This window comes from Cydia amplana, chromosome 2, assembly GCF_948474715.1.
Source record: "Cydia amplana chromosome 2, ilCydAmpl1.1, whole genome shotgun sequence".
Taxonomy (NCBI): domain Eukaryota; kingdom Metazoa; phylum Arthropoda; class Insecta; order Lepidoptera; family Tortricidae; genus Cydia; species Cydia amplana.
In genome coordinates this window covers 2,325,681-2,339,907 of record NC_086070.1, presented here as the reverse complement: position 1 = coordinate 2,339,907, position 14,227 = coordinate 2,325,681, and the positions used below count along the sequence as shown (strand labels likewise).

General features: G+C 37.0%; 1 protein-coding gene across 1 annotated transcript in view; it reads left to right on the top strand.

Annotated features, from left to right (window-relative positions):
• The first annotated feature begins 982 nt into the window (after positions 1-982).
• LOC134655822 (scavenger receptor class B member 1-like) overlaps positions 983-14,227 on the top strand; it is a 66,097-nt gene continuing 52,852 nt past the window's right edge. Inside the window, exons 1-3 of the mRNA XM_063511309.1 lie at positions 983-1,126; positions 1,301-1,920; positions 4,563-4,758. Coding sequence (XP_063367379.1) covers positions 983-1,126; positions 1,301-1,920; positions 4,563-4,758 — 960 coding nt within the window. The remainder of the gene's footprint in view (positions 1,127-1,300; positions 1,921-4,562; positions 4,759-14,227) is intronic.

Sequence of the window (14,227 nt, the reverse complement as noted above, 5' to 3'; positions counted from 1 at the left end):
GGATATGTAGTGGATAAAGAGGGCATCCATACAAATCCGGACAAAATAAAAGCTATCGAGCAGGTACCTACTCCTACTGGCGCAACAGAGTTGCGAGCGTTTTTAGGTATGGTCATGTATTATGCGAAATTCGTTAAAAATATAAGTTCCACGTTGGCACCTCTGTATGCGTTACTAAGAAAGGGAGTAAAATTTGAGTGGTCCGAACAATGCAGGGACGCATTTTGCGAGGTAAAAAAATTATTGGCAAGTAGTACCGTATTAGTGCACTATTCCCCGGGGTTACCGGTGGTACTGACCACGGATGCGAGTAGCGTGGGGGTAGCCGGGGTCATTTCCCATTTGATGCCGGACGGAAGTGAAAGACCGATTGCTTACGCTTCGCGGGTACTTAACGCGGCAGAACGCGGATATTCCCAAATAGATCGAGAAGCTTTAGCTATAATTTTTAGTGTGAAGAAATTCCATCATTATTTGTATGGCCGCAAGTTCCTCCTTAAGACAGATCATAAGCCTCTCGTTGCTATTTTTGGCCCAAAGTCGGGTATACCCGTGATGGCGGCTTCGAGAATGCAAAGGTGGGCGGTGATACTTTCGGGTTATGACTATGATATACAGTACGTTAATACCAGTCAAAATGGCGCCGATGCATTGTCGAGGTTGCCGCACAAGGGGGACGTTGGGGAGAAACAACCGGAGTGCACTTACCTTAATTTTGTTAATGATTTTTTTACCTATCACTCACAAACAGGTTTGTGAGGAGGTAAAGAAAGATATATTATTGAGTAAAATCATTTTATACTTACAGTCAGGGTGGCCCTCCCACAACTCAAACGCCGATTTGCAACCCTATTTCATAAGAAAGAACGAGTTATACTTAGACTCTGGTTGCGTTATGTGGGGTTATAGGATTATTATTCCACCGGTGCTTAGGGAACAAATCCTTCAGGAACTACATGTAGGACACTTAGGGATAGTAAAAATGAAGGCCGTGGCCCGAAGCTACGTGTGGTGGCCCGGTATTGATGCCGACATTGAGGCGTGCTGCGCGGGTTGTCACACGTGCGCAGCGGAGGCACCGGCGCCGCCGCGCGCGCCGGTTATGCCGTGGGAGTACCCCGGGGAGGTATGCACGCGGGTGCACGTCGATTTTTTGGGTCCGTGGCATGGTAAAACTTTTTTGATTTTAATAGATGCGTCTTCTAAGTGGATAGAGGCTTTCTTAATGACAACCACTACAGGAGCGGCAGTACTAAAAGTGCTAAGGGAGATATTTGCACGTTTTGGCGTTCCTAAACAGGTAGTTTCGGACAACGGGCCTCCATTTACTAGCAGGGAGGTGGATACCTTCATGCGATATTATGGTATTACTCATACTTTTACACCCGCATACCACCCGGCATCAAATGGGACCGCCGAAACAGCTGTTAAGTTGTGCAAAAGGGCGCTAAAAAAGGCAGTTAGAGATCAAGTAGATGTGGAAGAGGCTCTTCAGGAATATTTGATGGCATATAGGAATACTCCCCACAGCACAACGGGACAAACACCGGCCATGCTTCTCCAAAAGCGGGCATTGCGTTGCCGTCTGGACATGTTACGGCCTGGTCGCGGGCTCGAGCAGCGTGTGGAGGCGGCACAAGAAAGGCAGGTGCAGCAGGCGGGGGGTACCGATAGGGCGTTCCGGATAGGAGATCTTGTGTGGTTTAGGGATTACAGCTCGGGGGAGAAATGGCTTAAAGGGAAGGTGGATAGCTTGATAGGTTCTAGGACTGTGTTAGTGGTAAAGGAAAACGATTTATCAACTAGGTTTAAGAGGCATGTAGATCAAGTTAGAGCGCGATCACCAGTTTCCGCGTTGGCGTGGCCTGGTCCGATGGACCATCCTGGAATCACCCAACCACCGATACCACCCGTGCCGCCGTCAGTGCAGAGGCCTCGTCGGAATTTACCACCGGTCGATCATTACGGTGATCCTCTTTTATATTAGTGGACTGCCACTATTTATTTTTATATTCTTACTTATCGATTGTATTAAATAAGTTAAATAAGTGTTAATAACCCCTTACGGCATGTAAAAAAAAAATATCCATTTAAATTAGAACTTTAATAGCCTTAATTAATTAAAATTACAATCTAAATAATTAAATATCGTATCCGCCATATACCTATGGCTTAGTATGCGGTAAAGGGTTAAATAAGTTAAGTCTTTAGGTATAACATAATTTAAGTGTAAGGGTGTGGTATATGTACTTGGGGGTAGACGCAACTAGGTATGTAAATGTTAGGTGGGTAGATAATCCAAAAATCAGTTCTGTAATAAACGCCGTATGAACGACACCGTGTTCCGTTACTTCATCCCCTAAACAACCCCCGTATACCATAATTGTCTTATCTACATGACTCACAAAACGTAGTTTGCTGTCCATTGTGACACCCAAGTCTCTTATTTCATTGACTTCCTGCAAAGCTTTGTTAAGAATGATGTACTCTGATGGAATAGGATTTTGTTTCCGATTAAATTGTATGTGGTAACATTTACTGGGGTTAAGTACCATTTTGTTAGTCCTACACCACTTTACCAATACGTCTACGTCCTCTTGTAACAGATGGACGTCCAATATATTTTTTATTACTCGTACCAATTTTAGATCATCCGCAAACAGCGATACGGCCGAATTATTGAATATACAGGTAATGTCGTTAATAAATATGTTAAAAAATAATGGCCCCAAATTAGACCCCTGTGGTACACCGGAGAGTGCAATGTAACAGTCAGTGTAACTTACAAAACAATATAAAAAATATATAAACACATTATAAAAACCTAACCTAGGGTGCCGCCAGCAGCGGGGCAAGGCCCAAGCTGCCGGTGGTCAGGGCTGCAGAGAGAGGAACCGGCGGACTATCCGCGCATTGTCTGCATCTGGCCCTTGATCCAAGCACCTAGCGAGTCTCTCAAGATGTTGGTCGAGACTCTTCGCTATTAGACCGTTCGCTGAAGCTACCCGCTGAAGCTAGCCGTTTGTTATGTGTACGTGTATGTTATTTTGTTAGTGTGGGTCAAATCTTGGAAGCTAAGACCCACTTCCCGACTTCCGATTGAGCTGAAGTTTTTCATACAAGTAAATCGGATAACAATGCAATATATTATGATGACATGGAGCTAATCTGAGACAGGGGGTGGCGGCAACTCTGTGATAAAACAAAGCAAACTGATTGTGTTTGGCGTTGTTAAAATTGTCTCGGTGAGTATTAGTTGCCTGTGGAAAGAAATGTACAGTCAGCGATAAAAGCTTGTACCAAAAATGATTCTTTTGCCAAAAACATATAAATTTTTTCGTCCAAAATGAACTTTAATAGGTAAAATCGAGTTGCTTGAGGATTTCGGCGTCGGCAAATGTAAGTTTGACTCCAGTTGACGTACTGACGTGCCTTATGACCTCGATATGAACGAGGATCGACGTCACTGACGACTGACAAGTTATAACCACGTAAACCACGGGCCACGCCCATTTTATTCGGGCAGCACACCTGAGGGGTCTAGCCAAGATGACAATCATTTATATTTCTTCAACCGAAAACGTCAGCCAAGGCTCTGAAAAACGCCCGTTATTTTGATAACATTACGCTGTTCCGTACAACACAAACTTCATAGTTGACATTGGATATGCCGCAATAACATCCGTAGACCGTAAACGAAAACTTTCGACTCGTAAATGGATCCGAAATTATGATTTGTTTTCAAAATGACGGGCGTTTTTCCGAGCCTTGCATTTAACACAAATAATATGTATTCCGGAAAGCACAAAATTTTATACATACGAATTACGAATTGTAAATTAATTCACCTAAAGGTGAAGTACCTCGTGGTCTGTGTATGGCACCATGTTTTTCGCGAAAACTTCAGTACAGTCATGCAATTTGAAAGAACGATGTTCACGATCATTGAAAACCTACAATACAACATTTCCTGGATCTCTAACAACCACGGTAATGGCGGGAGTAATAGTAGTCATAATAATGATTTTTTTCGTGCCAAAGTGTGTAACGCATGACAGTCTTAACTTGCTGCACCAAAATGTTTGTGGTATTTCAAATAAAATTGATGAAATAGAGATCTACCTTGAGGAGCAAAATCGACCATTACATTATATATGTTTAAGTGAACATTTTCTGAACAAAAATTCCGTCACTTCACTGAATTTACAAAATTATGAAATAGCTTGTCACAACACACGGCTGACAAAAAAAAGAGGTGGCACTTTAATTTTGGCTTTGAATAACAGAGAAACAGAAGGACTAGCGTTTTGTGACAAACTATATTCTGCCGAAGGGTTTGAAATTTGTGGTGTAAGAGATATGCACACGAATCTTCACATCTGTTGTTGCTATAGAGCACCATACTTAAATAATTTTGATGTTTTCTTGGAAAAATTTGAATTACTGCTAGAGCAACTTTTCAATAAAAAAGCTATTATTGGTGGTGACTTCAATGTTAATTTGATGACTGATAATAAACAACGTAATGATTTTCTAAATCTCTTAAAATGTTATAATTTTAGGCATCTTATCGATGACGTCACATTTAGAAGAAATGATTCTCAGTCTTGCATCGATAACTTCATTACTAATTTACCCTGCGACTCCATTTTGACCACTAACATTGATCACAACGGTCTAGCTGACGGACATGCTGCTATTTTTTGCGAATTAGTTACTGAGATCAATCAGAACAATGATCTTAAACAAAGCTTTGTGGTAAGGGACAAAAGATTTGTAAATGATAAGAAAAATCTTCAGTCATTTAGAAGTAGGTTGAAAGCTACTTACTGGTATAATTTAAGCATTAATGAATTTCTTGAAAAGATCTTAGAATTTTACCGAGATAGTTTTAAGAAGACTAAGAAAAAAATAAAATTAATAAATAATTCCAATATTAAGTGGATCACAAAGGGCATTAAAATAGCGAGCAAAATGAAGCGTGTTTTGACTAACTTAAATAAGGAAACTGATAAATCTGTACTAGATTACAGACAAAAATATATAAATATCTTTAGAAGAGTCGTCAGATATGCAAAACGGACAGCAGTCCAATCAAAAATAAGTAATGCCAAAGGATCGGCAAAAGTAATATGGAATGTTGTCAACAAATATCGTAACAAATCTCACAAACCTCAACTTGGTAAAATTATGCTGAAGGTAGAGAATAAGGTTCTTGATAATCCTCAAGAGGTGGCTAACTTATTTTCAAATGGTTTCGACCACAGTAATAACCCAAATACGGGTGATTTGCGTTCTGCTGTACATATCCTTGAACAATCTAATAATAGGAAATTCAATGACATATCCTTTAATTCAGTAACTTCAATTGAAATAACGAAAATGGTTCAAAGTATGGATAACAAAAAGTCTTGCGGTTTCGATGAAATGCCGATTTCGGTGATCAAAGATTGTATAGACTTGCTGGCGGAACCATTGGCTTTTCTCTTTAATAAATGCTTCGATTTTGCAGTATTTCCTGATCAGTTAAAAGTGGCTAAGATCCTACCCATTTATAAAAAAGGATCACAAACTGACCTTAAAAATTATCGGCCGATATCGCTACTTCCAGTCCTATCTAAAATTTTTGAGAAACTGATCAAATCACGCCTTTTAGACCATTTCATAGTGTATGATATCATCAGCCCTCAGCAATTTGGATTCCAAAAAAACATAGGGACCACTGACGCCATTGACTCTCTTGTAAATGATATTGTGAAAGAGCTTAACAAAGGAAAAAGAGTGGCGAGTCTTTTTATTGACCTAAGTTCCGCTTTTGATTTAGTCGATCATGCGATTCTTATGAAAAAGCTCGATTTCTATGGAATCAGAGGCAATGCATACCGGCTCCTGTTAAATTATCTTGAGAATAGAAAACAATTTGTAGAAATAAAGAACGTTCAGAACTATCACGAAAAATGTATTACTTCTAACGTAGTGGATGTTAAACGAGGTGTCCCTCAGGGGTCCATTCTCGGTCCTTTACTATTTCTCGTGTTTACTAACGACCTCATAAACCATATTAATAGTACAGTTAAAAATTGTAAGTTGACGGTTTATGCAGACGATACAAATGCAACTGTTTGTGCTGATAGTATTGATGAGCTAAATAAAATTACGAATGATGCTATCTTAACCTTTAGTGACTGGTTTTCCAAAAATAATTTACGTGTAAACCCTGATAAGACTAAATTAATATTATTTAAATATAACTCGAAAAAGACAGACAAACTTGAAGTATCAATGAATGGAGCTGTCATAGATGTAGTAGACCAGATAAAATGTCTCGGTGTACGCATTGACTCCCATCTAAATTGGAAACCTGAGCTGGAGGTTGTCGAGAGCTCTATTGCATCAGCATGTTATGCCTTACGGTGTCTTAGGGAAGTCATGGGAATAGATCAGCTCAAGACAGTCTATTACGCTTTGATAGAATCTAAGCTAAGATATAGCATTAAACTCTGGGGAAACAGCTACCAGTATAATATTAACAGGGCTCTTATAATACAAAAGAGAGCAATTCGTACAATGGTTCGCATACCTCCATGGGTTTCATGTAGGCATTTTTTCAAAGACTTAGGAATTCTCACGGTACCCAGTTTGTATGTCTTGGTGCTGCTCACAAAGCTTCTTAAGAACGAGTCTTATGAAGAGCAATATGAACGCTTACTGACGCGCACCAAAAATATGAAAGTTAAGTTTTGTCCTAGACTCGAGGTTGCGGCGCATTCCGCTAGTCATCAAGCCATAACCCTTTATAACAGATTGCCTACTGAACTGAAAATCATTACAGATCACTCGCTGTTTCATAGGGAATTGAAAAGATTTTTATTGAGAGGTTGCTTTTACACCGTAGATGAAATGTTTGATAATCTTTAAGATTTAGGAAAATTATAGCCTACCTAATATTAGATATTACCTACATATTATTAAGTTTTTAATAATTTTAGTTTTAAGGCATGTATGTATTTCAAACACAATACCTGTATTGTTTTATTGAATAAATATATGACTATGACTATGACTATGACTACGAAACCTATTTTTGGAACTGTTTTGGGTCTGTCTTTCTACGTATGATTAACAATATGAAAAACAGGGTTTTTATGTTTGTTTTGAAGAACTTTAGCGATTTGATTTAACAGATGTAAAAATGGATACCCACTTTAACAAATTATTATTGTTATTATTGTAATTATAGAGACGAGCAGCTATTTAGCTGATGAGCCTATGTCACACTGAAATGTTCCTAATTAATAAATAAATTAGATATGCAATTTTGCTGCTTGCTGTACCTACTCGATATATAAGTTCATGACTTTATGAGTAATAGCAAATACATTTTATTTAACTCCGTATAAAATGAATACGACTTCTAACGTGCCTCGGAAATCAAGAAAAGTCATTCTCGGATAGATGGCGCACACACCTTTGGCCTATGCTCGGCTAGATGGCGTTGACACCGTTTGATTTTTAACAATTTTAACACATAGGTATCAGTGAAAGAACATGGGTCATAATGATATAAAAATAATGAAATCATTTATTCATATATATACATTTTTTTGATAGTTTTATACATTTTCATTTTGAGTTTAATCGTGTGTCGATAGATGGCAGTAAATTAACAGCGACTACAAAATTTACTATGACAGGACCCCCTCTAGGTCTGTAATAGTTTGAAGTTTTAAAACATATGTTTCTATCGGCACGGCAGGTACCTCCACACATAGGTACATGAGTGTGGCGTGTTTAAAATAAATATAATTAGCCCGTTTAAAGACCTCTGTATTGCCGTGATAAGGAATCGATAAACGAGCATTGAGCCAATAATACAAGTAATTTGTCGTGATTGATCGTGTTAAGGCGGGATTACACCAGTGTGCGGCAGTATAATATAACTAGCGACCCGCCCCGGCTTCGAACGAGTTAACAAATTATACATAAACCTTCCTCTTGGCACACTCTATCTATTAAAAAATCCGCATCAAAATCCGTTGCGTAATTTTAAACATCTAAGCAGTCATACAGACAGACAGACAGGGAAGCGACTTTGTTTTATACTATGTAGTGATAGTGAAGTTATATTCAGTACAAAAGCGGCCAAGTGCGAGTCGGACTCGCCCATGAAGGGTTCCGTATTTAGGAGATTTTGACGTATTAAAAAAAAACTACTTACTAGACCTCGTTCAAACCAATTTTCGGTGGAAGTTTACATGGTAATGTACATCATATATTTTTTTTAGTTTTATCATTCTCTTATTTTAGAAGTTACAGGGGGGGGGGGGGGACACACATTTTACCACTTTGGAAGTGTCTCTCGCGCAAACTATTCAGTTTAAAAAATGATATTAGAAACCTCAATATCATTTTTGAAGACCTATCCATAGATACCCCACACGTATGGGTTTGATGAAAAAAAAATTTTTGAGTTTCAGTTCTAAGTATGGGGAACCCCCAAAATTAATTGTTTTTTTTCTATTTTAGTGTGAAAATCTTAATGCGGTTCACAGAATACATCTACTGACCAAGTTTCAACATTATAGTTCTTATAGTTTCGGAAAAAAGTGGCTGTGACATACGGACGGACAGACAGACGGACAGACGTAGACGGACGGACAGACAGACAGACAGACAGACATGACGAATCCATAAGGGTTCCGTTTTTTGCCATTTGGCTACGGAACCCTAAAAATGAGTGCCGCACAGTACCGCACACTGGTGGAATCCCGCCTTCGTTCGGTAATATCATCATCACTACATACCTAGTATAAAACAAAGTCGCTTCCTGTTGTCTGTCTGTCTGTCTGTCTGTATGTATGCTTAGATCTTTAAAACTACGCAACGGATTTTGATGCAGTTTTTTTTTAAATAGATAGAGTGATTCAAGAGGAAGGTTTAAGTATATTTTGTTAACCCGTGCGAAGCCGGGGCGGATCGCTAGTGTTTAAATATTATAACGGGATTCTAGGCAACATTTATAACATAATATTTAAAACTTTCGCGTTTTGAACACATATTAACTCACATTTACAGACGGGTCTATCGCGAAATTTATTTTATTACCTTTATTTACCGACGTTTCGACACAGGTTTCACTGGTCGTGGTCGCGGCTAACTAACGTAGGTAAATAAAGGTGGTAATAACATAAATTTCGCGATAGACTCGTCTAAGATAAATGTGGGTTAACATTGTATAGATTTTTGCAAACCATATTTTGAGCAGTGAATAAGTATATCATACTGAGCAATTTTTCCTATAGGACTTCGCTCGAAATTGCGTAAATTCAAATTCAAAATTATTTATTTCATGTGATTTGCACACATAGCTATATACAACAATAAACATACAAGAATTACACATATACACATTAGAACTGACACATAGATATAAGTAATACAGTGGTAGCCAAACTCTCAATTTTTGCTACCACCGTATCACACTTGTAGGGGAATGTAGTCCCTCATAGTGGAGTATTATGGGACAGTCTGGTTTCTCCGCTATCATTCTCAAGATGGTGTTGGGACTGTCCCTCACCCGGCGCATCAGGGATGCTGCGCGCCCACGCAAGGTCGCCTGGAAACAATCGACGTCGACGTTAAAAAAAATCTGATTACAGCTTGGCAAAAAAGAGTAGAAATTAAAAAGTGACAACACTGTATAAATTGGTTTGAAAGGGACGACACTACAATGTTGCCACTTTTTAATTTCTACTCTTTTTTGCCAAGCTGTAGATGTCGATGGAAGAACCCATTTTTTTTTGCCATTTCGGAGTGAGTCTCTCCCATAGAGAGTAAAAAACAATGAGCTAAAATTTAGTTAAAGATTGTAAAAATAGCCTGTATCTAGATAGAAGTGATAGATTATGAAGAAATGACAGAAAAATAATGTTAAATCCCGACAACTGAAAGATTTCTCAGTTTTCAAATCTGGGATTCCGTAGCATTTGCGCAAGCCTTAACAGGGAAGCCGATGTGACGTTAAAAGTGAGTTTGATAGTGTTTATCGCATGAAGAGGAGAGAATATTATACTTGTACATATATTTTTTTTACTTTTAAGATGTATTTTAAGTTCAAATTATATAACATTGATAGTTAGTCCCTGTTAGTACCTACCTATCTGTCTTGGAGACAGGTCACATGTTAAAACTCCTTTTCCGTAATCATTCATAAATTGAAATAGTTAAATATATATACGTCACTGTCGTAAAAAAAATGAAATTATATAAACTCTAGTTTGACACACGTTGATAAAAACGTGTTGTTTGTAAAAACATGACGTTTTGATAAAATGACGAACGTAGCGTTCTTGAAGTTCCCGAAGTTCAACATCAATGTCACTATTCATCACTACTTACTAGCAAATTAAGTAAAATAACTATTACACACTGTGTTTATATTTAGTCGTATGGCATGTTTTTCAAAATAGGCAATTACATATTTATTTATTTATTTATTTATTTAAACTTTATTGCACAAAATACAAATAAAATGTACAAATAGGGCTAAACAGAGATGTAATAAAAATGGTGCGAGAAGAAAAGTAAGAGAATTTAATTAGGAACTATTGCAAACAACTGAAAAACATAATAAACTACATATTATTATACAATACACAGATAAAAATAATAAAATATATACAATGAATGTACTACTACATAATACAATATAATACAATTATCGCTAAACCATAAAACTTATCCAAAATAATACGTACAATTTTATTATAGGTGAACATTTAAACAGTTGAGTCACGCTGCTGCCAGCCACTGTGTGTTGGACCAGCTACACACTTTGTTTCTCAATCGTATGTTTCTACAGAAATGGTATGAATTGACGTAGGTTTATTTTAAAAATTGTTCTTGAAAAACCCTATACGTAGGTACTTAGTACAATAATAGTTCGAGCATTGACCGCTAGGTACCTCATTTGATACTAAGACAAGCCTCATGGCATGGCACATGCTCATAAAAGTGATGAAGAATTTTCGAAAAATCGAGGGCAAAACTTTAATCTTAATATCAAAAGATGTATCGGATCTTGAGGCCGCCGCTCGTATTATTGTAAAAAGTAGCCACATTGCTTAATTTCGTTATTTTTATTGGATAACAATTACGATTTGGTTTACATTTACACCTTTTCCCCATTTTGATAATGTACATAATAATTTACTATAATTGTATTAATTGTACTAACACTAGCTCTAAGTAAACTTTTGTTACTAACAACTTTACTATGGACATATTTGTTTCGAAATAAATTATTTGAATTGAATAATTTAGGTAAACTGGAGCGTTTTTAGGTTAGGTTAGATTCTTTTAAGTTTACATTTGCGGCAGTAATGCACTCGGCAGTTTTTCGTTTTCATTACAAATTAAAATTATTTCGCTACTTTATACGTTTTTTGCGGTATAAACGGCCGTAAGTATCTTTTTAGGATTCCGTAGCCAAATGGCAAAAAACGGAACCCTTATAGATTCGTCATGTCCGTCTGTCTGTCTGTCTGTCTGTCTGTCTGTCCGTCCGTATGTCACAGCCACTTTTCTCCGAAACTATAAGAACTATACTCTTGAAACTTGGTAAGTATGTATGTATGTATGTATAAACTCTTTATTGTACAAACACAAAACACAAATTTATGGCACAGGATAGGCAGTACAAAGGCGAACTTATCCCTTTAAGGGATTTCTTCCAGTTAACCTTTGAGTAGATGAGAATTAAGAGATAATTGAGAATTGAGAGTAAGTAGATGTATTCTGTGAACCGCATTAAGATTTTCACACAAAAATAGAAAAAAAACTTTTTTTTGGGGGTTCCCCATACTTAGAACTGAAACTCAAAATTTTTTTTTTCATCAAGCCCATACGTGTGGGGTATCTATGGATAGGTCTTCAAAAATGATATTGAGGTTTCTAATATCATTTTTTTCTAAACTGAATAGTTTGCGCGAGAGACACTTTCAAAGTGGTAAAATGTGTCCCCCCCCCTGTAACTTCTAAAATAAGAGAATGATAAAACTAAAAAAAATATATGATGTACATTACCATGCAAACTTCCACCGAAAATTGGTTTGAACGAGATCTAATAAGTAGTTTTTTTTAATACGTCATAAATCCCCTAAATACGGAACCCTTCATGGGCGAGTCCGACTCGCACTTGGCCGCTTTTTTAAGTTAACTTAGAAGTTAGATTTTTTCTCACAATCAGCTTCAAGGGACTGTAAATGTGCGTATATGGTTTTCATTTCAACTCGATATCCACGCGTTCCCGAGATAATGGGTCTTGACAGACAGACGGACAGTCTGATTAACAAAGTGAACCTATAAGGGTTCCGTTTTTTTCTTTTTGAGGTACGGAACCCTGGCTACTGTAGGAGAAAAAAACTTAATGAACACATTTTGTTAGAGCTCAAATTAAAATATAATATCTAATTAATTATTCGTTGTCAAGTTTATCAGATACACCAAATACCAACGACAATTATGTCATACTGTCATCTGGATAAATGGGGTGATAAATAATGGTGTTTGAGAATTGTTTAATTATTCAAATATGGGGCTGGTGGACTGGTTGTTGTTGTGGCTGGCGTAGATTACCTCGTAGGTGGCTAGATAGAGCATAATAATGTGCGTTCCCATCAGTAACAATGAAATTACACCCTGGGTGCCTATGGCGTTTTACTTTCCAAGTATACAGTTTTTTTAAATAAATAGGTAGCAATGAAAATTCAGTTCTGAATCAAACTCCAAAAAAATCGAAAAAATCTTTATTTAATTCTAAACCGTTACATATTTAACAATGGCTGGTGTCTCCCAAATGGATTTGTTCTTCTGATATTTAATTGCCAATACCATAAATAATGATCCTTTTATCTAAATTGTCAAGTAAATCCTCAAAGAATAATATATACAAAATAAGTATTTAAAATTCACGTTTTGTAAACTACACATGTACCTATTTTACTTGCCTTGTATTCGAAATTAAAAGTAAAGTATTCTTGGATTAAAGGCACCAATCTGACCGTGAGGCACCGTCAGAAATGGGTGTCAATCAACCCTTGGTTAAAAATCTACTATAAAAGCATTTGTAATTTTCACTGTTATAGTCTAGTCGGCAATGTATTAAGTAGATGTTTAATAACAATCAACAATCATCGTCATATCAGCTGAAAGACATAACGCTGGACAAAGTTACAAGGAAAGCTGACCTCACCGTTTTTCCGAATCTTGAGTAAATCATTTAATGCGGAATCTAGTAGCAGGGTCATCTCTGGGTGTGACAGAATGTGTGTCGTTATAATACCCGTTAGTACGTCAGTCGAATTTATTATTTTCTTTTCTTTATGATGCTGATCTCTATCTCTTACCTACTAGTTCCTTATCCTTTTCGGTACGGAACCCTACAAACTAAACCAATAAAAACACACGTGACCTCGAATATGGTAGGTTTTAGCTTAGCACAAAAAAATATTGAAATCCTGATTTAAACTTTCACGATTTTTACACATTATTAAATTAAGTTTAAGATTAAGTCCCGTTGTATAATTTAATAATATTGAAATCCGTTGATATAAGTCAATGGTCGTACAAAATCATTAGGTATGATGTTGATGACAAAATGACAACCACAATTTTTAACAACAAACAGTTACATACTATTGAGATGAGAACAATGGGGTTGGCCGGTCGAAGCAGAGTGCGCCAGCATAGTTTGCCCTGTCTATCCCTAGAATTGTGTCAAATTTTTGTTTTTTTACTGGAATATTATGCCATGCCACTTAGTATATTTAGTAACAACTATCCCGGATTCCATTTAGCTCAGTACATTACTATGTACGTATGTGGAATGGTCGTTGTTCAGAAAACAAAATCTAAAATTTACATATTGGCTCTCGGTCGACCTCAGCAGCATATTTTTTTGCGTTTTTGAAGTGAAAACTTCTTTAGCGGCGGCACTTTTTGAGGTGGGAAAAAATGTTAAACTCGAGACAGCGTAAGACGATCACATGACCGTAAGATTTAGATGGCCACTCATTTAGATGGCATTTAAATCAATAAAGAAAAACTCAATGACATTACATGAAAAACTGTTACATGTAATGTCATTGAGTTTTTCTTTATTGATTTAAATGCCATCTAGTGTTTCGCTCTAACTGGTATTAATATAACTCGAGTACTAACAGTGATG